This window comes from Lepidochelys kempii, chromosome 7 (genome assembly GCF_965140265.1).
Source record: "Lepidochelys kempii isolate rLepKem1 chromosome 7, rLepKem1.hap2, whole genome shotgun sequence".
NCBI classification, from domain to species: Eukaryota; Metazoa; Chordata; order Testudines; family Cheloniidae; genus Lepidochelys; species Lepidochelys kempii.
Genome location: NC_133262.1, coordinates 86266396 through 86291822, shown reverse-complemented (window position 1 = coordinate 86291822; position 25427 = coordinate 86266396). Strand labels below are relative to the sequence as shown.

Below are 25427 nucleotides of genomic sequence, written 5' to 3'. Positions count from 1 at the left end.
TAGACATGAGTTTCTAGGAACTGTAACATGGAGTACTATGTATTAACTGTTCTCCACAACAACAGACATGAGGTTTAATCATGTGTGTCCAAGTGAGACAAGATAAGGGACCAAGGAAGAAGAAAATAAACCTTTAACAATGAATAGCAGTACCCAGAAGATCTTAGTTTCCAAATACACAGCCCTTTCATTAATGTAACACTTGTAAAAGTAAGCAGCTTGTGTTAAGAATTTCAGAAGGAGATTAAATACCCTTGTTAGTTTAACTGCACTCTTTAGGCTTTCTTTAATGAAATACATCCAGGGCTTCTGTTTTTGGGGTGGTAGTATTTTTAGCAATTTGATTTTTAGGTGGTTCTTCAAGTGCTGTCCCTGTGGGTGTTCCACTTTAGGTAGCTGTCCAAAAATCAGGTTTTCAGGTCTCTTTGAAATAGTACTATGTTAAAATACATTTACAAAAAGTACTAGGCTAAGCCTAGTAGGGATCTTTAGTATGCACCAGGTTAGTCTACACAAACCAATTAATGTGCAACATATTTAAGTGCGTGTTAGAGACTACACCCTGTAGTCTGCATTATTGTTCTATGTAGAGAGTCCCTTTGACCCTAAACCATTTCTGGTAGGATAGACCACCTTTGTTTTGGTATTGGGGGTGTTTTATTGGTGTTCATCAGTTTAAAACCTAAAGTCAGAAGCTATAAATGTATCCCAGATGGAATCTGAGTTGAATCCAAGTATCTCAAGCTTCATCAGTTGATGTTGTATAGATCTGGCAGCTTGTACGGGAAATCTATACAGGGATTTCTAACCTAAAGCCAAGGGTAGCAGTAAGGAGACAGATGTGTTGGAAGCCTTGCCAGAAATTTCCTGTTTTTAAATATTTAGAAGAAGCTTTCCTATGGCACCCTAACCTTTGGACGGCTCACATGAGAGGGTAGTTAGAGGTGTATGTCCATGGTGTTTAACACTATACTGTTTCCTGTGGACTCAATCCTACAGTTCTGACAAACCACAAACATTTTTCAGATGAGATGCTAAAGAAATAGCATTGCCATGTGGTAATCCCATCAATCAAATAGTCTTCTAATTTAAGAAACACTTGCTATAGATGCTGTTGATAGATTAACAAAACTGCACCTTAGGGAGTTAAAAAAAATCTTGATCTCGAAACCTATTTAAAGGGTGTTTGGGATCTAGACTTTTGGTCCTAAGCATGAAATTCACTCAGGCTGGGAGGCAGGGTCAGTCCCAAGGTAGCAGCAAGGGGGATTGCAATTGTCCAGTCAATTTAAAATAAAAACACCAGCACAACCTTGAGCTTTTGGAAAGCCTGGCATGAACTAGCAGAAAATGTTTGATTCTCTCTTTAGGGTCTCAAGGTTTGTCTACATGGTGGGATAATGTGCACTAAGGGGTGTGACTTCTGAAGTCCCCTCACGTGTATATTAATGGGTCTGTGCAGGTGCTGCTGGTGAACACAAACATTCCTTAGAGTGCTTTAATTTAGTTCCCACCAGCCCTGTTTACATGGACCCATTAACATACTTTAGAAACTTGAAGTCACACTATCCCCTACCATCAGTGTGCATTGTGCCACAGTGTAGACATGCCCTTGGCCTCCTTTAACTTTCTCCCCAGCAGGCTGACACTTTAGCATCCATTACACAGTCACTTGTTTTCATACAAAGAGTCCTCAGTTGCTTCCTGCCCAGACCTAACATAACCTCCCTTGTACTGCACATTCGTTATGCAGTCTTATCTGAGCTAATGAAAGTTTTCTGTGATGGTATTTATATAGTACTTCACTACACCCTATGAAATTCTTGGTCATTTTTCTCTTTGTGGCTACATACAACAGGGCAACTCGAGAGGATGGATGTGTTGTGAAAGATATCCAAATGTAGTTTCTTGTCCATATTCCTTGTTTACAATTTGGGAAGTTATGTACACTATCAAAAGCATTAGTCTGCTGTTACCTGTCCCAGAATGTGGCTTCTACTATTTATTCCTTATTGTACCTGCTGCTACTCTCTGAGAAGGGATTTGGACATCAGAGGTAATTCAGTTCATCCCACTTGTACAGGCAATTTGCATACTGTAATCCTGTTAAGATGCTCATTTTTTGTTACACTGAAGCTAGATTCTCAAACCAGTCTTTCTGGGTGACAGGACTGTAGTTCAAATGAATCTTCACTCTACTAGAACAGAGTGAATGCACAGGAATGGTTCTATATATACCCAGTCACACATTATGATAGCATAGCTTGACTTTTAAAGTCTCTACAGCAGGAGGAATGCACAGTTCATTTCGATAACTCATTGAGCCATTCCTCTCTGTACAGGTCCATGAGACTCCTCAGCTGTCTAACCAAAGTCTTATGGATCCAGATCTGCCCACAAAGGCAGCTACATTTGAAGTTGAGTTGTAAAGCCACATGGGCAGAATTGGACCCTCAAAGAATGTAGCTTTTTAAAGTGTCAAGTAATTCTTAATTTGTTTGAGGTGGTTTATGTTGTCTCACCTCACTAGCCATGCTTTTGCTTACTCTTTAAAACATGTTCTGATGGTTGCATTACTGTAGTAACCACTATGAGGATAAACTGTGACTTGTATTCCACAATTATAACACAGCTACACTCATTCCAGTCAAGTTTTAGGGTTTCTCTAAATAAAGAGAGCAATATATCAAAACTGAAGCTGATCTTCAGCTAGTGTAAACAGAACTAAACCAATTCACATCACCTGTGGATCTGACTAATAAATTTAGATTTATTAAACTTTCAGTTTACTTTCTGCATTAGTCTCAGTTTGGACAGTACAAATATGATAGGTGGTTTCATTTCCATAGTCTCTTGCCTAACAGTTTTGTATTGTTTGGGTTGCCTGTAGAGCTGGACCCTGTTAACAAAACTGACTGTATATTTAAAAGTCACCATTTAAATCTAAGTATTTTTACTGTTAGACTGTAGCAACTCTTGAACCAAAAATATTTCTTCAAGTGGCTGTTGAATTGAAAAGATAATCAATATATGTTGTTCCACATGGACTCTGAAGATGCATTAAAGTTATTTACTGTAGCAAGCAAGAAATCAAGTGCTATGACTAGTATACATAGTTCGCTTTTATTGTACAAATTGACACACTTGTCTCTTTTGCTCTTAGTTAATACATGTGCCACCCTGTCTACCTGGAGTTCAGTCTGCACCTTTGCACAGCAATTCCAGCTGGATTTACCTTTTTAAAATCAGATCTACAACTTGGGGAGTAGGCAGTGCTTAAAGAAAAATAGTACAGTAAGCAACCAACAGTGATTCTTCAAGATGGTTGCCTTGGTGGATCTGCACTACTTGCCAACTTTTCCATTGTTTCAGAACTTTGCTATAGCTTGTTGAATTGAAGGAAGTAATTCTCGAGGAAGGAAACATAGAAACAAACATGATACACTACAGTCCCATTGGCCACGGCTATTAGAAGGTGACACAGGTGAGCTCAGAACTAAAGAATCTGGATCTGCACCTGCAGTAGTTTTGAAGAATCAGTTCACTATGTATATTAGACATTGTTTCCTCACCACTTTTCCTCTACACTAAATGCTAGTTTCAGTGACAGCTGCACTGAACTGCAAAGGCCATAGAGGCAACAGCCAGCTTGTGAGTCAGGGTGAATTATTCCCTACCTCCCAAACTGTTTGGTACTCAGAAGGAATGCCATAGAGTTCTAGAGTCATACCCAGATCTATCTTTGAAAGGTATGTTATTAGGCATAACATCACAGCACCAGTCATCCAATGCTTCTATAGGTTTTTAGAGTTATTCCTATTTGTTCATGCATGGTAAATTCTATAGGACTTTTCAAAAGGGCTGTAAGAGCATGGGGGGTGGGGGGAGAAGAGTCTAGTACTTTGTGCAGGAAGATCATTCAGATACTTGAATTGCTCTATACATTACAAAGAGAAAGATGTGATTACTTGAACCTGGTTTTCATTGTATCAACATTTACTGATGAAGCACAAAGCAAAACAGCAAAGAGAATGGTCATTCTTCATTTGTCATCAGTAGTTCAAGCCATTTAAGAATGTCTTAAAACACAGAGTGAACAAATAGCCCAGTCCTACAGCTGCTTTTCTCAATGGATCTTTACTCAGAGTCAAACACCCACTGCTGCTACTGCTTTGTGAGAGCAATGACTACTTGGGAAAGACATTTGCAGGCTCAGACTGCAGTGAAAGGTTATTGAAGTTCTCTATTATATCATATAAAGAAAATTTAAAACTACCAGTGAGGCTTGTAAGGAAGTCACTTATTTCAGTGCCTACAGGGGAGATGAGCTGTTAAAAAAAATCTGGCCCTAGGCCTTTACTACCCTACTGAAATTAGTGGGATCGCTAACACTTCAGGCTGCTTGCAGACTCAGGAAGACAGCACTCCACTGGGTCATGTTAGAAAGGAGGCTTTTTTGTAACCAGAGGGTCTAGAAGCATTGATTTAAATAAGTTTAATTTCTGCAAAAGCTTAAACTGATACCAGAACCGAACTAGGAGGAACAATAATGCTGTGGAATGGAGCCCCTAGCAGGTACAGTTAAGTGCCACACGTTATTTATTTTATATATATAAAAATAAAGTTACGTGTATGTTATGGGTCACTTATTGCTGGTCTGTTACATTTATGCAAGCAAGGCTGACAGTATATTGCATTATTTTTATAACAAAGATTTACAGGTGCCCCAAGACCATTTTATGGGAGACACCATAAGAGATCCTTAGGAATCCCCCTCTGGTGTAAAGTTGGTCAGACTACTGCTACACCAGCCACTGCAGGAGTCCCAGCAAAAGCATAAGGAGACTGGTCATTCATCTGTTAGAATGCCGTAAAGTAGCTTTACGAGAGCGTTAGAACCAGGGTATTATGGAAGATGCCCTGACTGCAAAATTTGGCCTCATGGAAGGCCCAGTCCCTGGTCTACCTGACCACAAAAGCCTCCACCAGGGACATTCTTGTTGCTTAGGCACTTGCCCCACTGTCTTAGCATAGAAAGTCTAGAGGCGGATACACAAATCCACACCCCAGTTCCCAAGAAAAGGAAGATTTAAAAAGAAACAAAAACCCAGGAAAGCTTTTGTGGCCATCTGTCTAATGCACTAGCAGAAGGGGTGTTTCACTGAACTCATGACTAGCTACCAATCGCTGATGAATAGAAGCATGGTGTGATAGCATGCTCCGACAGCGTCATTTGAAAGAAGGACAGTCTCTTCTACCCCATCCAAACTGGATAAGTGCCCCATGCTGAGGTGTTTGAACCATTTCAAAGTATTACACAACTGTCCTCCACTCTCCTGTTTTATGAGCTGAACTTGGACCGAATCTCCACTTTGTCTGACCTTTGCACTCTTTAATTGCTATGACCTCACTTTGGCTACCACAGCAGTGTTTAAAGTCCATCAGAGAGGGGAGTATACATGCCCTGTACTCGAAACAACCCAGCCCTATTTCCACCTCACTACATGTCTGTGCATTAGAGTTTCATGAGCCTGGATTTGTTTGGTCTGACTGCAAGATGAAGCAAGTTGTCAAGACAGTGGTTCTGTGCCTGGCCCTGAGTCTAGGAAGATGCAATGAAGAAGTAACCCCAGACAACTCAGTCAACCAAGCTGCCCCAGAGGAATCATCTTCAGCAGACTGGGGCATTGGGACCATCCGAGATGGCTTTGAAACCGTTAATGGCTATTTTGACTCTTTTTTAGAGTTGCTAGGAGGAAAAAATGGGGTTTGTCAGTACAGATGTAGATATGGTAAGTGGCTTCTTTCCTTTCCAGAGGGTCCTGGGGGTTCGGGCACCTGTCCTGTGAACTGGTACACCTATTTCAGGCCTAACTAACAGTTCTTACTAGTAAGATACTGGCTATATCAGTTTTGGGTTTGAGCCAGAAGATGGGAAGGGCGAATGCAACAGATATTCTCTGGAGACACAAATCTTGTACATTCTGTATCTGTTTCTACGACTTATGACTGAATTCTGCATGTTGCTGTCCCAATACTGTCCACACTCCATTAGCTTTCTAAATTGATACTAATGAAGTCCTTGGTGCTGCTTCTTTAACTCTCCACTTCCTCAGCATTCTTGGTGGGTTCCCCCACCCCGACCTTTTTCCTTTCAAACTCCCCTTTGCTTGTTTTTAAACTTACAGCCTTTCCCCTGAGCTATGATGGATTCTGTTCATGACACTTTCATTGATAGAGAATTCCTTAAAACAAAGGGCAACTCTCAGTCTAACACTGAGTTAGCAAGTCAGAAACTAACCAGCAGGTAGGGAGGGGGAGGGGGAGGGGGGCTAGAATTCAACCCTGTGTTGATAACTAAGCCTGGTATAGAGAGACCACAGTGGGGAAGCTTGTGCTTCCCCCACCCTGGGATGGCTAAGGGCCAATTTGCCCCACACTGAAGATTAAGGGCTTCCCTAAAGGGTAAAGACTCCTTTGGACTTTTCTGCTACTGGGAGATAAGGGAAGGGAAGAGGAGAGAACATGGGTGTCTTAACACACTGCAGTTCTCAGTCATCTCGGGCCCCAAAGTAGGGGACAACTCTTCAGCAGAGGGGCCAAAGACACCCCAGAATAAGGGACCAACCCTTAACACACTTTGGGCCCAAAACATGAAGAAAGAAAGGACTTTGTATAACCCCCAGTCATGCTGTTTGCTTCTTTAACATGTATCAAGTTTATACTCTTAGATTCAGCCATTCTGAGGTCAGAGGAACAGCAGGTCACCCTAGGACAGATGTAACTCTGGTTTGCCCCCCATAATCCAGGGAACTTTCAGAATCAGCAAGACAGCTTTCTTTCCTGCCCATCCCAGTTTGGTTAGACAGCCAAGCCCTTGCAGGCACAAGGAGTAAGGGGTCTTTCTGGCTCTAGCTGTACAAATCTATCAGCTTGGTAGGTGGAGTTTCTAAATGACTCATACAAGCAGCAGACCAGGCATGCTACAGCAATCTCTGCAGCTGTCAGAGTTTAATTATTCAGCAGTTCTTAGTTCTAAGATTAATAATGAGGGGAGGAGGGACTGAGAGAACTGGAGGGTAAATAAGATCTGTTGTCACTATTACAAGAACCTTTAACACTCAGTCTGTTCCAGACAGTTGTGTGTCTTAGGCTTTAGATTTAAAAAAAAAAAAGGTACAAATCAGTTTGTCTTTGAGACAGAATTTAGGTGAAAGCTTCTTGGATGTAGTCTAAAATGTCTGTAGGTGAGAGCATCCTTGAATATAAACAGCCCCCTGGGAAATCAGTTGCCCTACTTGTGCTAAAGAACATAGGAGATTTATCACAAGGAAGGTCTTACCTCTAAAGGCTGTAGGGCGAAGAGAATCTGGCAGGCAAACTGCCAACAAGCTGAGGCCAGGGCTTTGTGACAGTGGCAGCCTGTGGGTCTGATGAACCACAAAGAGAGCTCCTGTGCGACAGCCATAACTGCCACTATCCAGGGAAGTGTTTAAATATACTGGAACAGAAGACAGTTGTATTCAGATTAGGTTTCACAAAGCCTTATGGTTCCAGTCCTGTAGTGTGTGTGTGTACCCAAAAGTCCCAACTACTTCAAGAGGAGTTTCAGATAGTAGGAAAGCAGTTTAGGACCTGATCCTGCATAACAATGGGCCTAATTCCCCCCTCACACAGGAGAATCAGAAGAAAATGCTTTGACATACCATGGTATCTCCATGTAAGTGAAATGACAATCAGGTGCCCACAGAACAGAGTGGCTCAAATCCATGGAGAGCATAGTTCTTGTTAAAATAATTATGTTAAGGGTGAACAATTGTTAGTTTCAATAAAGGCTCAGGATGCCCTGCAAGGTGGAGAGAAGACATTTCCTTGTTAAGGTCTTTTATGCCTCCTCTAGAAGATGAAGTGCTGGAGGGAGACCCTGGGAGCCCCATGTTAAAAATTCTGCCTTCAGAGCAAAGGGAAGATTGCTGTGAGATCCTTGCCTGACAGGTTCCCCCTTTGTCTGCCAGGATCACCTAAACCACTGTCTCAGAAAGATTTCCAAAGAGCAAAATTTTGGCTTTGGAATGGACCAAATGGTAGTTATTTAAAAACACCCCAGCCTTCTTTACCCACAGGTGCCCTATGAGGTTTTGGCACTCAAACATCCATACCTGCCATTCAAGAATTCACACTAGGTATTTCCTGTACTATCAATAACTCTCTATATTCGTCAGGAACATTTCCAGCAAAAAATGCAGATGTTTGTTTGGTACATGATGTAACCTCCCTCCTTGTTTGTAGTCATGAGAAAGTATTTGTTTTCCCCTTTAAAACAAAACAAGTAGATTCCTTCACTCTCCTCTCTGCTAGCATGTGTTTCCCCTTTAGCCTGTGACTAATCACTTGTCCCAGGGGAATTAGCACAGTCCCTTGTTGAAATATTGGCAGGACATCCTGGAGGTTTTTGATGATCCATGCAGTCCTATTTGTCCATGCTTTCTCCCCCAATTCAGGCATTTGAAGCTGCAAACTGGGGAGGGTGGAGGGAGGCGGAATCCAAAACCCGAGATAAAATAATTTGTTCACAGGAAGAATAAAAGCAGAATCCCTTGACCTAGGCCAGCCATCTGCAACTACATCAGGAATTGAAGATCTGGTCTCTTCTTCCCAGGGCAACTGTTACAAACTCTGCCTGCTGCTCTTTTTTTCAGCCTAGTAACGCTGCTAATAGTCTGTATTGCCAAAATGAAGGTCAGGACTTACTGGGAAAGGCCATATCCAGCTTATGCTGATGAGAGTGTTCCAGGCTTTCCGCAGTTGGAATCTCTCTTCTCCTGGCTGCCAACTGACATGGTTCTTAGTGGATTTCTCACCAGCAGAGGGCTGTATTATGGAGGACTGGGAATGCACAATGTGACATATAACCCAAAATGGGGGTGGGTAGGGGTTATAGTTATGTGGTTGTTAGCTGAAAAATATTGGGAGGGATAGTAAGGTATTTCTTTAGGCAAGTCAATGGTGAAAAACGAAGAGCCATACTCACATTTCAGACGCCAGGCTCTGTGGGTGGGCAGGCAGGCAGGCATTGCAGCATTTTGCATGGCATTGCCTCTTTTTCAGAGTTGTCCCAAGGGACCCATTTTAACACTTAAGAGCCGTAGAAGTCATGATTTCCAGCACAGTACCAAATGGGTCTGTGTGAAAATGGGCAGTGTAGTCTAACATGCCCAGGGCTTGAGAATCCAATGCTAGTGGGCCAGCGCTATCCCAAGTCTCTGCTGAAAGAAATAAGCAGCAGGGTGACATTTTAACTCCATTGTGGAGGGCTCGATTACCAACATTTACACAGAATTGGATGTCCCCTCTCTTTACTCCTTGAATATCGCCCAGGTAGACCATGTGGAAGTGACTGGGGGGCTCAGGAGGTCTGAGGCAGCTGGAATGCAGAGTCCTGTGTCCCCAAGAAGGACTCAGACAAAGGACTCAGAGCCTGGGAACGTGACCTGGAGACCCAGAGCTAGAAATAGTAACTAGACTCAGCCCAGACCCAACTGATTTAGAGAGACATATGGGACTCGTGTTTGGGTCCATTTACAACAGACTGGTAACTGTCCAGGAGGAGGACTGGACCAGGTTGTAAACACTGGAATCCAGGAATGACATGGCTCTTCGTAAAGGGTTAATGATTATGGGAGGTACAACCAGGTCCTCAGGGAGTGCTGTACTGTGTTTCACTTGATCTGAAAGGAGCAGCTTATGCCTCTCTTTTTAAAGACAAGAGATTAGGTGGGTGATGGTCTTCTGTCTGGGCATGCCCTGGTTGTTCAGTGGAGCCAGGATGCCTATAGGAGGGTGTATTTAAGACACTCGTAGTACAGTATTTCTTGTTCTTTGCTTTTGGTTTGCCAAAGAATGTGCTTACCTCTAAGTTTGACACCACTGCAATCTCACACCCCTAACTTTTCACATTTCTCTGTCTTTCAAGGGAAGGCTCCAATGCCCAGACCGAACTACAAGCCACAGGAGCCTAATGGCTGCAGCTCCTACTTCCTTGGTCTCAAGGTACCAGAAAGCGTATGTACTACTGCTAACACCTACTTCCCCCATGAAATAATTCACTAACCGGAATAATCAGCTAAAAAAGATATTAAATAGTGAAGAACGTGGTCGAGCTAGGACATGGGCTATTGGTATGATAACTATTGTATTTTTTTCCTGGCCGCAGCCAGCTCTTGGGAAAGGTGAGGATACTGCTCAAATATTGCTGAGACAGTCAGTCATATCATATTACAGTACTAAATTGTCTGCCTGGGGTCTGCCAAGGAGATGGCTGTCTGCGATGGCAAGTGAAGGAAAATGTAACTTTAAGGATATCCATTTAATTTACTATCTGATTTGCTAACCAGCAGAGCAATCAGCTCCCAAATGTTGATGGCTGCGGCTTGCAGTGGATGAATAATCCTGTCAATGGGAATTACATGTGTGCATGCACGATATGAAACTCCAATTGTCTTAGTATTTATTGGAGGATAAAGTCTACTTAGCAGATAAATGCAGGAGAAACAAATGACTGCATCAGGGAAGCAGTTCAGAAGGTACATGGCAATCCATGCCTTGGCTACGGAGCGCTGGTGCAATAGAACCCACTTAATGGAAACCCAGATAAGTATCATGCACTTTTAACTGGGTCCATCACCCTGGAACATTCAGTGTAAGGCAGTTCAATTACTGGAAGCTTAGAGATACATGGCAATGCCTGGTGTTCCCTCTAAAGCCTATTTACAGGTGCGAATTGGTGTTTGCTGTCATAAATCTCCCACTGTGCAGCCCTTTGGTCCCTTTCTACTGCTCCCCTCCTCAATATTGAGTACTAAATTCAACTTGTGTACAGGCTTTGTATCACGGTTATTTTTAAAGCAATTAATGAAATCAAAGTTAATCTATACCATGAGAATGGTTCCTTTAAGAGCCTCTAACAGCCAGCCTGGCTAATTAGCCTATTTCTGTTCCCACCAGGGTCTGCACCAATTAAGATTCTGTTTAAAAAAAAAAATCCCTTGTGGGCTATTTTTGAAGTTATATTAGTTCCTTAAACTGGACATCACCACAAACCTCTCTAGAGGCTTCTGTCATCTCCTGCATGCATGTGCATTCATGACCGTTAGAAGCAAGGAGGGGAAACTAGACCCCTATACACCTCTGGGATGTGGAAGAGAAAGAGTTTCTAATAAGTAATTTAGAAAATAAGAACTTCATGCTCACCTTGATATGAACAGGCCCATGTGTAACTCATGGGTATTACTAGAAACAACACACTCACTAATGGGAGAGTATAAACCAAAAATCCAGAGTATATTTGTTCTTCACCTTACAGCTCTGTTTGTTACAACCACAGCATTAACACTGGAATTGTACAGCAGAAGCTTTGGGGAAAGAGGGGCACCACCACCCCTGGAGAGGAGGATAGACCCTTCGCTAAGTACAATGCCTGAGCAGTGCGGTCTTCCCTTTCTCTTCCCCTGCCTCCAGCTGGATTTAGGTATCCCTGCCATGACTAAGTGCTGCAACCAGCTGGATGTTTGTTATGACACCTGTGGAGCGAACAAATACCGCTGTGATGCTAAATTCCGCTGGTGCCTCCACTCCATCTGCTCAGATCTCAAACGGAGCCTTGGTTTCGTCTCCAAGGTTGAAGGTGAGTTTTGCACCGAAGCCACTCTTGCGGGAGCCAGGTGGTACAGCCCCATTTTCCAGAGGAGCGGTAGCAGGGGGTCCTTTTCCTCCAATATGGCAGCAGGGTTTTGCTGCAACTGCAGTAGGACATAGTACTGCCACAGCTGAGCGGCAATCACGTGTGACATACGCTTCGATCATGAGGCTGAGCTCATCCTAACTTTGGCTTGAACATTGCCTCCCTCCTCTCTAAAACAGAGCTGTCCCAGACAATTACCTAACATGCTTTTATGTTTTATTTTTAAAATATTAATAAACTTCAAACAGCCCCAAGCTGTTCATTTTTATCTTAGGGTGGGATTTTCAGAGCCACCTATGGGGATTATCAGTTATTACTTTCCAATGGGAATTGGGTGTCCAAATCCCTTAGGCAGATTTAAAAGTCTCAGTGATAATGTTTTGGAAAGAGATTACATTTTTCCACAGTATTTAACTTTATGACAAAAGGTTCTTATTAACAATACATTTATAAGCCCCAATTTCAAGGTTCAAACTCTCTACCATTCTTGATTTGGGTCGAGTTGAAGCTGGCCATATGGGCTGCCACCTCTTCTTTATTAATCTTTACATCCGAGTAAAGCCACTGTGGGGGAGGGGACAGGGAGAATGAGACACCAGAGAGGGTAATGCCACTGAGATGCCAACACCCACCCAGCTGATCTTCTCTTAATCCTGAAATGGAGACAAAAAAAATCATCTCCCAGCTGCCGCAATGTCTGAGAAACAGAGGTTGGCTGAAAAGCAGTTGGCTGAAGCTAAATACAGATTCCTTCACAAATCAAGTGAAAGTTACAGGCACATCTCAGTGGCTTGAGTGCAGGTCCGGTGCAAGGATATTTTGCGCCCTAGGCAAAACTTCCACCTTGCGCCCCCACCCCCCCTCCCCCAGGACTCTCACACAATTGACACAAAGTATTAGCAAAATAATGCAGCAGCATCAACCCCCAGAGCCTGGCAAGGCACACAGCATCCCCCCCCCCCCACCTTCCCCCGAAACCTGGGCCAGTGCACTCCACAGTCCCCTGCCCAGCCAGCGTGGCCCGCTGGTTCCACACCTCCCCCCCAAAGCCTAGCCCAGCACACAAAGATCCCCCCCAGCCAGGCACACAGCCCCCCCCGCCCCATCACAGTGCCCAGCCAGACAAGCAGACCCCCCTTGACCCCTCTCTGCCTTCTCCCCCCTCAGCCCTGCTTGGCACATGGCTCCCATCTCCAGAGCGTGGCACGCAGCCCCCTCCGGTCCAGCTTGCCTGTGCCTTAGCTTGGCCAGCCCACCTGACCCTCCCCCCCCCACTCCAGAGCTTGGCATACAGCCCCCCCCGCCCCCGCTTCTCCCCCAGCCCAGCCAGCCACGCCACCCCTCCCCGCAGAGCCTGGCACACAGGGTCCCCCCCCCCCCGAACTCTCAGCACCAGCAGGCCCCTGCCTCCCCTGCATGGGGCAGAGCCCCGCAGGCAGCACATGGAGCCCCCTCCCCGGCAGCCTGAGCCTTCCCCCTCACCCCGCCCCCACAGCCCAGGCGCCCAGTGCTCCCTCCCTGCCTCCCACCTCATCTCCTCGGGTCCAGAAAAGCCGGGGCTGGGCACAGGGCTGGCACCTGCAGAAGGAGAGTGATCAGCACAGCGGGTGACCCCAAACCCGCTCCCCCTCCAGCTGGCCACCTCCCACCTGTGAGCTCATCGCCACTCATCCCACTGGAGCCCTTTTTGGCGACCCCAAATCTTGGTGCCCTAGGTGGTTGCCCAGTTCGCCTAGTGGTTACACTGGCCCTGCTTGAGTGTATATCACCTTCCTAGAACGGTGGAGTTTCAATTAGAAACACAGTACACACAGCTTTCCTCCTTCTCCTGCCAGCAAACCTCATGTGGCTTCTGAGACGGGGGCCGGGCTACATTTGAAATTAGATGGACCTAGCTACATCAGGGCTGTGAAAAATGTCATGCTCTGTGCAACATAACCTAATTTCTACTGTACACAGAGCTAGGTTGATGGAAAAAAAAACCAAAAAAAACACAACTCTTCCATCAACCTAGCTACGACCTCTCAGAGAGATGGATTAGCTACGTTGGAAAACCCCTTCCATTGACATAGGACCTAAACTACAGTGCTGCTGAAGCACCATAGCTGTGCCGCTGTAGTGTAGATATATCCCTAGCGTGCTAGCCACAGGAGGCTCATTGAATTGGGAAGGGAGGGAAGTGCTATGCTTCCCCACCTGCTCCTGAAATACCTCTGAGTGCGCCTCTTCATGTCACTGGGCCTCCTTTGGTAGTGCCACATGGCAGGCGTTCACAGTCCCCATATTAATATTTTTCAGACTCCTTCTAGTGCAGTTGTCCAGAATATGCTCTGAGAGTGACTGCCAAAGACCTTATGATTGTTTGCTGAAACCAAATTTCCTTAATAAATGTTCTTAATCAAAAGATTAATGTGACTCTTAACTATGAAACACTGGTGCAGTCATCATTCACTGCTAGGAAGTCCAGTAAATTAGGTTCTTGCTGCCTCCATGGCTGTCTTTTTAAAAAAAAAAACAAAAAGACAACATTAAAACCCGGAGCTCTCATGAATGACTGTTTTTAGGGTATCCATTCCTGAACCCTTTGTCTGATTTTGTTCAAAGTTGGTAGAGAAATTTAAAGCCTGTCTCAGAAATAGCCTACCAATTTTGAGGCTGATATGACCATTTTTGTGAATTTCAGGAGGTGACTAAAAGTAGAAATATTTACTAGAAACAGCCACAAACTTATCTAGGAATCAGCTCCTGGCACTTTAATACAATACAGGCAATATTAACAGAGCAGGGACAATTTGAGGAGCAATAAGAGGCTTCACCTCTATTGTGAGTGTGCATCAGATAGTCAAGGCAATGGACAGTCTAGTGGTCCTGTTGGGTTAATTGCACTACTTGGGCACCCAAATAGTGACAGTAACCAGAAATGCCTTTGTTCATCTTCAGTTAGCCCAGTGTCACATCCCTTCATCATATCCAGGCTGGACTTCTGCAGTTCACCTTACTTGGGACAGTTGGCAAAGGCCACATGGAAGCTACAGTTCATTATACTTAAGCCCAGCTGCTAAGTGAAATGAATTGGTGGGGCGCACTTCAACAAAGAAGTGCGCTGGTTCCTGATCGAATTCTGGATCCAGTTCAAGGTGCTAATCCTGATCTGTGAGGCAATTAATAACGGAGACCTACATGGTCTTGGTGACAACTTCTCCCTCCACCTTCCAACAAGGCATAGGTGACAGGTATGGACACTGAAGTTCATGGTTATCGAGATGAAATTCCTGTGGGCTGCAGACAAAGTATTCTGAGTGGAGGGTATCCATGCTGTGGGAGCTGCCTGGCAGCAGAAAACAACCACATAAACAAGCATGCATGGGTTATAGACGAAGATGAGGTGGAGAGAGAATTTGGGTTTCTCTGGCAGAATCAATGTGAACCTTCCTTTCTCTGCAGTGCTTAGATACTTCAGCCAAAGGCATATTAAAAACGCACAGACGGATTTATATAGGACTAAGTATCCTTTGTGGTTAAACAAATTAACAAAAACAATAATACAATTCAGAAAGACAGTGAGATAGTAGTTTGAGTCTAGGAGGGAGCTCAGCATTGGAAGGCATCACAAATGTGTGTTGAAAACTGATTTGGAGGAGGGAGAGTGTCTGGAACACAAGTACTGAGAGACTGGCCTAAGCAGATGGCAGCTTGCTAGCAGGTGCAAAGCCAAAAATGGGAAAGAAAGACAAATGGGGCAGTTTGGAAAGAGGATTGGAAGGAGTGTCAGGATTTGGCTGGGGTTAGTGCTCCTGGGATTGGGATAATCCTGTGTCAGATGAATGAACAAAAGGAAAATTGGCAAAGCTGGTTGGATCGGTGGGCAGGAAGGGGCACTCCTGGAGCTGAGATACAAAGAGATGAGCAGAGAAACACCCATTCTGGGCATAGATTTGGACTGCTTAGTGGCTGAGTTGCAGTGTAGCATGCTAGACCCCTTGCTTCCCCTTGTGGACTCGGAGGGAAGCAGCAATCTCTGTCCCTGGGAACTTGTGTTTGCAAGGGACACTTTCACAAGCCCTAGCTCCATGAGTAGCTCAGAAGTTGCTGTGAACAGCCCTCCTCAGTCAGAGGTCATTAGATGTGACGTTCTGAGTGACTGAGGCAGTTAATGGGCAGGAGGGGGGGAAGGTGGGAGAATTCCCCCCCAAAAGGTTACTGACTGGCAGATCCAAATTTACTAGCACAGGTGTTCAGAACTCTGCCTTTCTCTCTAGTGACTGAGCTCAGGTCTAGCTTAGCAGCACTTTTGCAGTGTAACTATATTGGTATACAGTACTGGCCAAACACTCCGAATCTGGATGCTGGTTTGGCGGCATAGCTTATTCCAGTCCCTCGCCACATGAAACAAACTACGCTGGTAAAAGTGCAGTTTTGTCAGTAGAACCGTCTACAGTTCGGGCTTTTACTGACACAGCTGTATCAGAGATCATATTTCTTCACACAGCTATTCTGGGAGAAGTCCATAGTGTAGACCAATCCTCTGAAAAGCCTGTCTTAACGCTTTTGTCCTGGGTGTTGGGTTCTGCCAGTGTGACACCCACTGCCATTAATGGGCAGTGCTCATCAAGGATTTTAAAAGGGACATAGTGACAGGGCCAACTCTGGACATTCAGAGCCCAGGTCATTTATTATTATTACATCCTTCCCACACCAATGTTGGAGCACAGCGCAGAAAACAGTCTTTTCCATTTTTCTGTCATTTGCTGCTGCTTCCATTTGGTCTGTGGCACTGAGATAGACTATTCTGCCCTCCCTGCTAAGCATTCTTCTTAAGGTTTCTCTTGGGTACCCTGATTTCCTCACACCTGTTAGTATCCCCTTAACAGCTTCAAGAGGGAGGTGGGGGTGGGGGTGGTCGGTGTGCTGCTATCTGAAGTACATGCCCCAAACATGCCCAGTGCTGCCTTCTGATTCTGGTAGAAACAAGCTGCTGGTTGGGGATTTCTTGGATCTCTTCCCAACCAATGCCCATATCAAAAAGTTACATTTCCTGTTTTCACTGATCCCCTGACAATTTGTTAGCTCATGCCCCCCTCCCAGACAAGGGCTACAACAGTGGTAAAAATCCCACACTCTCAACTGGGAACTCACCTGCAACAAATCCCAGAGAAAGCCGACACTCAGGATTTCAATGCTCCCGTGACCCTTATTTTTAAACAGTGATGATTTACAATGTATAGATTTTTAAATAAAGAGAGCAGTGTAATGTGTACAATGGCAGGGTACAAGATGTCAAAAGTTAGGCCTGCCAACTGAAGGACAGTCCTTTAAAAAACAGTATTTATACAACACTGAACCCTCTTAGGAGGGTCTAACCCATGATATGCTCCTTAAAAGTGTTCCCCTTGCATTTCCCAGCATGGTTACAGCATTTCTCACAAATGGTATGCAGCCAGCCAGCAACAAGGTGGTTAAGGGGTCACTAATTTGTTTTCCAAACCTAACACCTAATTAAGATGAATGGGGAAGTTCACACTTGAGTGCTGCTATTGCAGACTTGAAAAAACAGAGCCTCTCTCCATTGGTTTCCTGTCTCATGACTACAATTAAACATTTATAGAGAAGTACCAAAGACAGGCACAGCAACAAGTTAAAGAGAACAAAGAGATAGGCCTAGGCCTGAGAATCTTATTGCTGAGGTGCATTAACCCTTCACCCCCACAAGCTCCTCCACATCTTCAAGGGTCAACACAAACCCTACCTACAACTCTGCTTTTGTTGGTTTTGATAGCCCTTTATCAGAGGGTTCTGTTTGAGCGCCCTCTGCTGGCTGAGTGTGGCCTGACAGGCCATGACTACACCCTCCCCTCAAGGGCCTCAGTCGTTACTCCACTGACAGCTTTTTAAACACAGCAATTGCCTCTCCTGCATATTTGCTTATTAATATTTAGAATAACTCCACCCAGTCTTAAAGCAGACTCCCAATGTCTCCACTTAAAGTCCTAGTCATCCCCTTCTGCTCTGTGCCAGGTTCTTCTTCAGATGCTCAGCTCCCTTTTCCTGGGCGCAAGTCCTCAGGGTTCCTTCATCAGCAAAAGCAGTCAACCAAGGTGATATCCTCCTCTCCCAGGGTAATCACTACAGGAGCTCACTGCTCTCTTCAGGGCCTTCCCTAGGCTCCTCTCACAGCCCCTTTCTAAGGGCTACCTCTCTGCAGCTCTCCTCTTATGCTTTAATTGGGGGTGTTGCCCTGCCCCTCATTAGAGGCAACCTGGGTTAACCTGCTTACTCATCAGGGGAGCAGGGCTACTTCACTTAAAGGGCCAGCCCTTCTGTGACACCTTTCCTCACAATCAGTTCACATTACTAGTCCTCCCTGTATGCCTGATTCAAAGCCCAGTGAAGTGAATAGAAATACTCACATTGAAGTCAATGGATTTGGCCTAATCTACACTAGGAATTTTCCTGGATTACAGCCATTGGTGGCTAACAGCCAGCGTAGACTGGGTAAACCCACTCAGCCACAATTTGCACCAAGACAGTTTAGCCTCATTTCAAGCAGGGGTAAGCTCCACCAATGCTTTACTTGACGGCACTAAGGGTGCACAAGCACAGCTGAACCTGTGGTCTTGTTTACACTTGAAAGACAACACAGATTAAGGTAGGATGTGAATTTAAAGCACAACAGTTACTGGTGAATAAGTCCAGGTGTAGACAGGCCCTCGTGCTCCTCTCAGTCTCAGCTTGTTCCTGTGCTTTCTGTTAAGCTTCCCAATCTCCCTTCTCACCTGTCAGCCATCATCTCTTTAACATCCCTTTTTGCAATTCACCTCTTCAATGAGTCACCCCCACTCCTGAACTATTGGCCTGTGTCTCCTCTTGTGTCTTACTTGGATTTTAAGTGCTCAAAGGCAGGGAATGTTTCTCTCCCTACATATGTGCAGAGTACCAGGTACCTTTATGGTCATATATTTTATACTCGTATCCCCAGACCCAATTAAGTAAAACAAGAGAAGAGATTTTTCTGGGGAGCTTTGAAGTAACAAGGAGGGCAGAGGGGATCAGGAAGGCTGTTCCAGGTGGCAGGAGTTACAGTGGCAGAACTGCAGAGAAATAGTCAGAGGAGCCAAGACAGCAGACTAGAGAGAGACGGCTATGGGGTAGGACTATTACCAAGTGTATTTCTGAACAACTGATTTTATTGCCTTCAGCCCATCAGGGAAAATGACCACCCTGTGGAATTTAGTATTAACTCATTTATCAACCTGACTGGGGAGTTCAATAGTGAAACTCTTGTTAGAGTTGCCAACCCTGCAGGACTGTCCCAGAGTCTCCAGGAATTTAATATTAATCTTTAACTAAAGACTTTGTCATGTGATGAAACCTCCAGGAATACATCCAACCAAAACTGGCAACCCTAACTTCAGGCTGCTTGACATTTTAACTACTGTGTCATCTGGCTCTGCTCAGAGCAGGTCTAGATAACACCCATGTCAAACGCTGATGATCACTGGCACCTTGTTTACACTATTGCTCCCACCAGGGGACTGTAATGATGATATAGCCATGTGAGAAATAGCCTGAGGGTAAAAGCTTAGTTTAGACAAGGCCATGGTCAAATGGAAGGGCTGAGAAGTAGGAAAGAGTTGATACAGAGAGATCTTTTGAGAAGCTCACTTGTTATATTGCCATACATAAAGAGCATAATGTACTTTCAACAAGAAAAAACAAAAGGAAAGTCTAAGAGAGCACAGCTGTTAGAGACTGGACTGCAGCAGCACTGGGAACAAAATGGCTTCTAAATCCAGCAGACAGGGAGAAATAGAATTGTACACAAAGGCAAAAAGACACTGCTGTACCCCACACAATCCACAACTGGTTTGGAGGCCAGTCCTGGTGCTGTTTTAATCAGCAATGAAAGTGAGAGACCGCTGCTTACATGCCTGTTCTTTTCCCTCCCGACAGCTTGTGAATCTGTAGCAGATACAGTGTTTAATACTGTCTGGACTCTGGGCTGCCGACCCTTCATGAACAGCCAAAGAAGCGCCTGCATTTGTAATGAGGAAGAAAAAGAGGAACTTTGAAGAGCAGAGACCTCTAGCCAGAGATGACCTCATGTATCCCCTCTCTGATGCAGCTCTTTAGCAAGCCATTTTCCATCAGCCCTCTGAAATGGAGAAGTTATGATAGTATGGGGCAGGAGGAGCAGATTTTTGCACTGTGTATAATGCATCAGTTACAGCTTTGGGGTGGAGAGGTGCAGTCAGAGGCAGTGACAGCTACTGCCTACCTCAGATCCAATCTAACAGCCCCATCTCTTTCCAGGTGTATCATTGTGGGTTATTTTAATGCCAATTTTCTATTGAAACCAATTAAGATGAGCAAACAGAATGCAATGCAGACAGTAATAAGTAGTTTCTGCAGCAGATGTTATACACGTGTATAACAACTTCCTCTCTCACTGATACACCCTGCAAAACAAGTTTTCCCACTAGCCATCAAAGTTCCAGTCACTAGTTACATCTTTTAAATAAATTATTCAAATACATGAGATGAGATGAGCCACGATATCTGGGGGCAGGGTGGAAAAATTCATCCCATTCTGGGGTTTTGGCTCAGACCAATTATTTACACACATACAAACTACTCCGCTTATCTGAAATGTTTAGAGGCTCCCCAAACTGTTCAGATAACCAAGGATTTTTGTTTGCTAAGAGAATGATTTATGGCTGGGGACATGGCCGAGGATTTTGAGTAGTTCCAATACACGTGTCCACACAAAGGTAGACTGGGACAAAGACCATCCACACTATACACATATAGGACTCTGCCCATAATTTCCACAGCAGAGGAATAAGCTTCCCCCCCACCCCCATTCCATTCAGCTGTACCTGTTTATTTTCCTCCTTCATAATTTAAAACCAAAGGGAAAAATTACATTAGTCTCCAGTAAGCACCTTCAGCAGTGTCCTTTTAAGGGGAGGGGGGATTTGCAGGAGGCAAAGAGTTGGATTTGATGGGACTTTGGGAAATCTTCAGGCATCCTTGTAGAATGGTACTGTACAGGCTATGTTTGGTAAGGCAGGGCTTGGTTTCACCCCCTCTCCTTTGGGTAGGGACATGGCTAACTTAAAGAGATGAACAATCCCAGCGGATTTATTTTTTCAAACATGTTTAAGATCTAAATCTGTTAAAGGATTCTCTTATAGACTTTAAAAACTACCCCCACCCACCCCAGGGAATTTTGTTGGGGTTTGTTGTTGCTGCTGCAAGGGAGTTTCTATCAAGATGTTAGATTTCAGAGTAGCAGCCACATTAGTCTGTATCCGCAAAAAGAAAAAGGAGGACTTGTGGCACCTTAGAGACTAACAAATTTATTTGAGCATAAGCTTTCGATGAAGTGGGCTGTAGCTCACGAAAGCTTATGCTCAAATAAATTTGTTAGTCTCTAAGGTGCCACGAGTCCTCCTTTTCTTTCTACCAAGATGTGTGTACCATACAAGATAAGTGGATCTAAAACATGCCTGTGTGTGTGTGTATATATATATATATATTATACTTTACACACACACACACTCTCCCCATCTTCCATTCACTTTTACACATTGCACAGTGGAAGTTACAACACTTTGTTTTTTTTGACAGATTCTGTTTTAGTTATTTAAAACAGTAAGCAGTAAGTTATTTAAACTACTGTCCCTGTTTTTGCCAGGCTTATTGGCCACACATTGGAAAGTGTTATACATGTGACCTATATGGTCTGCCGCAACGGGAGGCTATTGTTAGAAAACATGAGACTAAGGTAATAAAAAGTGATATCACTGAGTTGTGTGGGGATTCCTCACCTCCCTTTGCAAGGGCCATTTTTATCTCATCAGTGCAAATTAGAGGTTCCTCTCAGCAGGTGATAAGCCATTGGCCAGTGAGTATTACAGTGCCAAAGTTCAGCCCAGTAGCGATCAGAATGTTTCCTGCAGAAAGGGCCTGATTGTCAGCCCTAGTTTGTCTGGGGTGGAAGGGGTAGGGAGAGTTGTGTGGGAGGAAATGTTTCTGGTTTCAGACACTGAGAACTTTATATTCCATTGTTAATTCTAAATGTCAGTTTATACGTACAATTAAATATCACTTGCAAAAATATCTTGTTTATGTTCAGTAGCTACCTTTAAATTGCAGATCTCTACAGTGACACATTAGAGCTGACCCAAGCATGCAATGACATGCTAGATCATGACAAAATGGATAAACAGAGGGGTTTTGAATGGAACCTTTCCATCCAAGCTTTGGTACTTTGAGAAGATCACAAATAAAAATATTTCCTTTAGATCTACATAGCACCTTTCATCCCCAAAGCACTTTACAAACTGCAGCCGATACATGGAAGACCATTGAGCCTGCATTTTTCAGTGTAGTTTCCTTTTACTGACTTGGGGGGAAAAAACACCTTAATTATTTTTGGATGAAGCTTTTGAAATATCTTATGAAAGGATCCAAACAAGAGGAGTAGATGTGCTACGTGACATAAGACAACTCAAGAGTTCTACAGCCTAGCCAGAGATCACTGATGAGACACTGAAATACAACCATTCTGGCTGCTTAGCATCACACAGCTCTTTAGTGTGAGGTGAACTGAGATTAATCTATGTTCACTACAGTTCAACATGCTAAAACTTGCATCCTCTTTGCTCTCACCCCCAATGGATGAATGAAGGTAGCAACCCTGTGCTCCACTCAACTGCCCCTCCCAGCTTTTTATATGGGTTGAAGTACTTACAGTTCTTGTTTACAAATGATCCAGTTAAAATCTTCCCTCCAATTAAAATGCTTCTGTACAAAATTCAGCATCTCAGAGCACGCTTCTCACAGTGTAGTGAGGCACTGCAGCTACTCTGCCTCAGCCTCCCACCACGCTCTGCAGCCCACCCTGGCCAGAGCGATGACTTGGGCCTCCAGACAAACAGCATCCAAGGGTTCAACCCCTCCCAGGGTAAGAGAGTCCTTTAGAGAAAGGACAACAAGAGCACAAAACAAAGGAAACTTCACCCAGCTCCTTCCTTAAGGTCCCAGCTACCACAGCCTGTTTCAACACTCACTAACAGGCACCTGGACTCTGAGCCCCTCACCAGTGAAGTCCAGGCCCATCCTCCTGCAAAGGGCTCTAGCCATCCACAGTCCTCAGGCAGTTTCTGACTAAGCATCTTACCGCAGGCTAGGAACACAGTGTTTGCTCCTCTCCCTAATCAGCCCTTCACAGCTGGGCTTTTCTCCACTTAGGTCCCACATCCTGCACAGGTATAGCAGGGCAGGACTAATTGAACAGGGCTGATTGGCTCCAAGCCTCCTGATCCTTAAAGGAGCAAGCCAGCCTGTTACAGCTTCTTATGGGATCCCCTGCATTTTCATTGAAATCATAATAGCAGGGGTAACTGGTACAATGATTTAATGAATTAGCCTTTTATTCCTGGAATTCTGGGTTCAGACTCTAACTTACTGTATGACATCTGTGAAAATGAGTTAGTTCAGCTCCAGTCCTGCACATCAAAAACCCGCCTCTCAGTTGTGAGTCAGCACCACAGAAGTTTAGAATTGGACTAGCCGTGAGCAATTCAGGTTATGACTCTGGGGGGTTGGCTGAGCAACGTAGGGTAAATTTGCACAATGCCTGCTTACGCTGCATTTAGCTTCCAGCTCTGTTATGAGACACGCATAACAGAGTGTTTTTAAAAAATTATCCCTGCATAATTGGAGAGCATTCTGACTGATTTGCTCGTCTGTTCTAGTCAGACAGGAAAGTTGGCAAGGAGTGGAAGCAGACTAAAGTGGAATTTTAGGAGAGCCATGAAGGAGGAGAATAGTTTATGGGATGGCTGAAGGAATGATAAAGGGAGCAAGTAAAGTTAACAAAGCACAGTCCAGTCCCAAATGCAGGCTAAGAATAAACTGCAAATGTTGGAGATAGGAAATTTGCAAGGAAAGGATCCTGCAGGGACTCAGTCTCATGCACTTCAAACTGGCAGGAGCTGGGAACACTTAAACTGGTGGTCTCAGCTCCCCTTGCAATATTAGGAGAGGAAAAATAGCCTTGTGTGTTGTGTTTATCTGCAGTGAACACCTGCTATGGAGACTAGGTGGCTCAGGTAATGGGATTAAACCCTTTCATGTCCAGATCACCAGTGTGAATCTGGCATTGCATGGTACAGGACAAAAGTTATTACAATCTGATGGGGGCTAGGTGATGTCACAAACCATGACAATAGCTGGTACCTTTAATTACAATCTAAGCAGAGAGGACAAGGCCTGATGACAACATAGGCTCCTAGAGGCAGTCCCTCCAGGTCAGAGAGGAGACAGTTATAGGGTGGTATAGCGAAGCTTCTGCTACTCTCCTACCTGTTCTGTTGATAAACGGGGATCTGGCAACAAAGCACCTTAGCTAGCACTTAATTCACATACACAAAAATGAAATGAACTACAAGAATTGCTGAGCAATATGAGCAGCATTATTGGAGCTCAGGTATGGGATGTTGAGATGAGGCCAATGTACAAGGAGAGATTCAGTCTGGACTTCCAGAGGCCACAGCTAAGATTGCACATTCCAAGCAGACTCTTCCAGAACCAAGAAAAGATTTACGGCTCAGACTTTCAATCTGATTTTCACTTTCCTCCCATTTACTTTGCAATTAATTTCAATAAAAGGCTGCAGATCAGAAAGGAGATTTTGATCACAGTTTCTCAGTAAGAACCAGCTACTGTGCCCAACAGTGAAACAAAAAGCCCACACCTTTTAGGTTAACAGCTGCAACAAAACAAAAATCTCTCCACAGCAAGAAGGTTGAAAAATTCATCTTATCTCACAGCTCAGGTTCTATCAACATAAGGAAATTAAAACATTTGGGTTTTTGAAAAAAGTTAAAATTACAATAGAAAATTACTAAAACAATCCTAATACAGAAGTGAATCAGCAGGAACAGAAGGAGAAATATGGTAATACGTATGTTACATTTCCATTTTTTTTATTTCACAGTGGTTACATAAGACATCAAAACAACAGTGTCTCTCCACTTATTCATATTATTTTACCAGCAATTTTTCCATTATTGCTCTTCTTCCAACACAGACTCTCTCTATTCATGAAGACAGGCTAAAGCCATTTTTGAAATATCACAGCTACCAAATAAATCAATAATGCTAAACTCTAATTTGTATTCCGAGTCTGGTTGCTGGCGGAAATAAAGCTCTGAAACTGAATACTGCGGATATGAGTTGTAATCCCCTTTTATAATGTTGCCCATTTGCAAGCGATAACAGATTCTGGACTTCGGACACTTTCCAATTGGAAGAAAAATTGGTGATACAGACTCAGGGGATTTTCTAGTGCAATTTATTTATTTACAAATGTACACAAGTCTTGTTTACCTTGAACAGTGCTGGTCCAAACTGCACAAAAGGAATTTCATTTGCAGAAAACCCCATGAACACAAAGTCAAACCCAGTAGCTCCCTCCTCTCTCACTCTTGGGCTCTGTCCCTACTTTCTGCACACTTGCTGATCCTTACTGCTGCCTCTGCATTGTACTTCTTATCTCGGAAATATCTTCACCCAAAGTCACTAGTCTTTGGCTGCAAGGAGCCACATGGACTAGTTCAGGCTGGCTTTGGCATTATACCTCCCTCTGTGCTGGTGCGTTGCATTCCAAATGAATCTC

At 44.2% G+C, this 25427-nt stretch overlaps 1 protein-coding gene across 2 annotated transcripts; it reads left to right on the top strand.

Annotated features, from left to right (window-relative positions):
* The first annotated feature begins 5453 nt into the window (after positions 1–5453).
* PLA2G12B (phospholipase A2 group XIIB) lies at positions 5454–21862 on the top strand. 2 transcript variants are annotated; one of them, XM_073353635.1, is made up of 4 exons: positions 5454–5792; positions 9974–10050; positions 11518–11683; positions 19691–21862. In XM_073353635.1, exons 1-4 carry the CDS (start codon positions 5558–5560, stop codon positions 19807–19809), a joined length of 597 nt encoding a protein of 198 aa, XP_073209736.1. In that variant the 5' UTR covers positions 5454–5557; the 3' UTR covers positions 19810–21862. The 2 variants fall into 2 exon arrangements, with proteins under 2 accessions (XP_073209736.1, XP_073209735.1); XM_073353634.1 differs by having other exon boundaries at positions 9974–10062.
* Positions 21863–25427: the final 3565 nt, after the last annotated feature.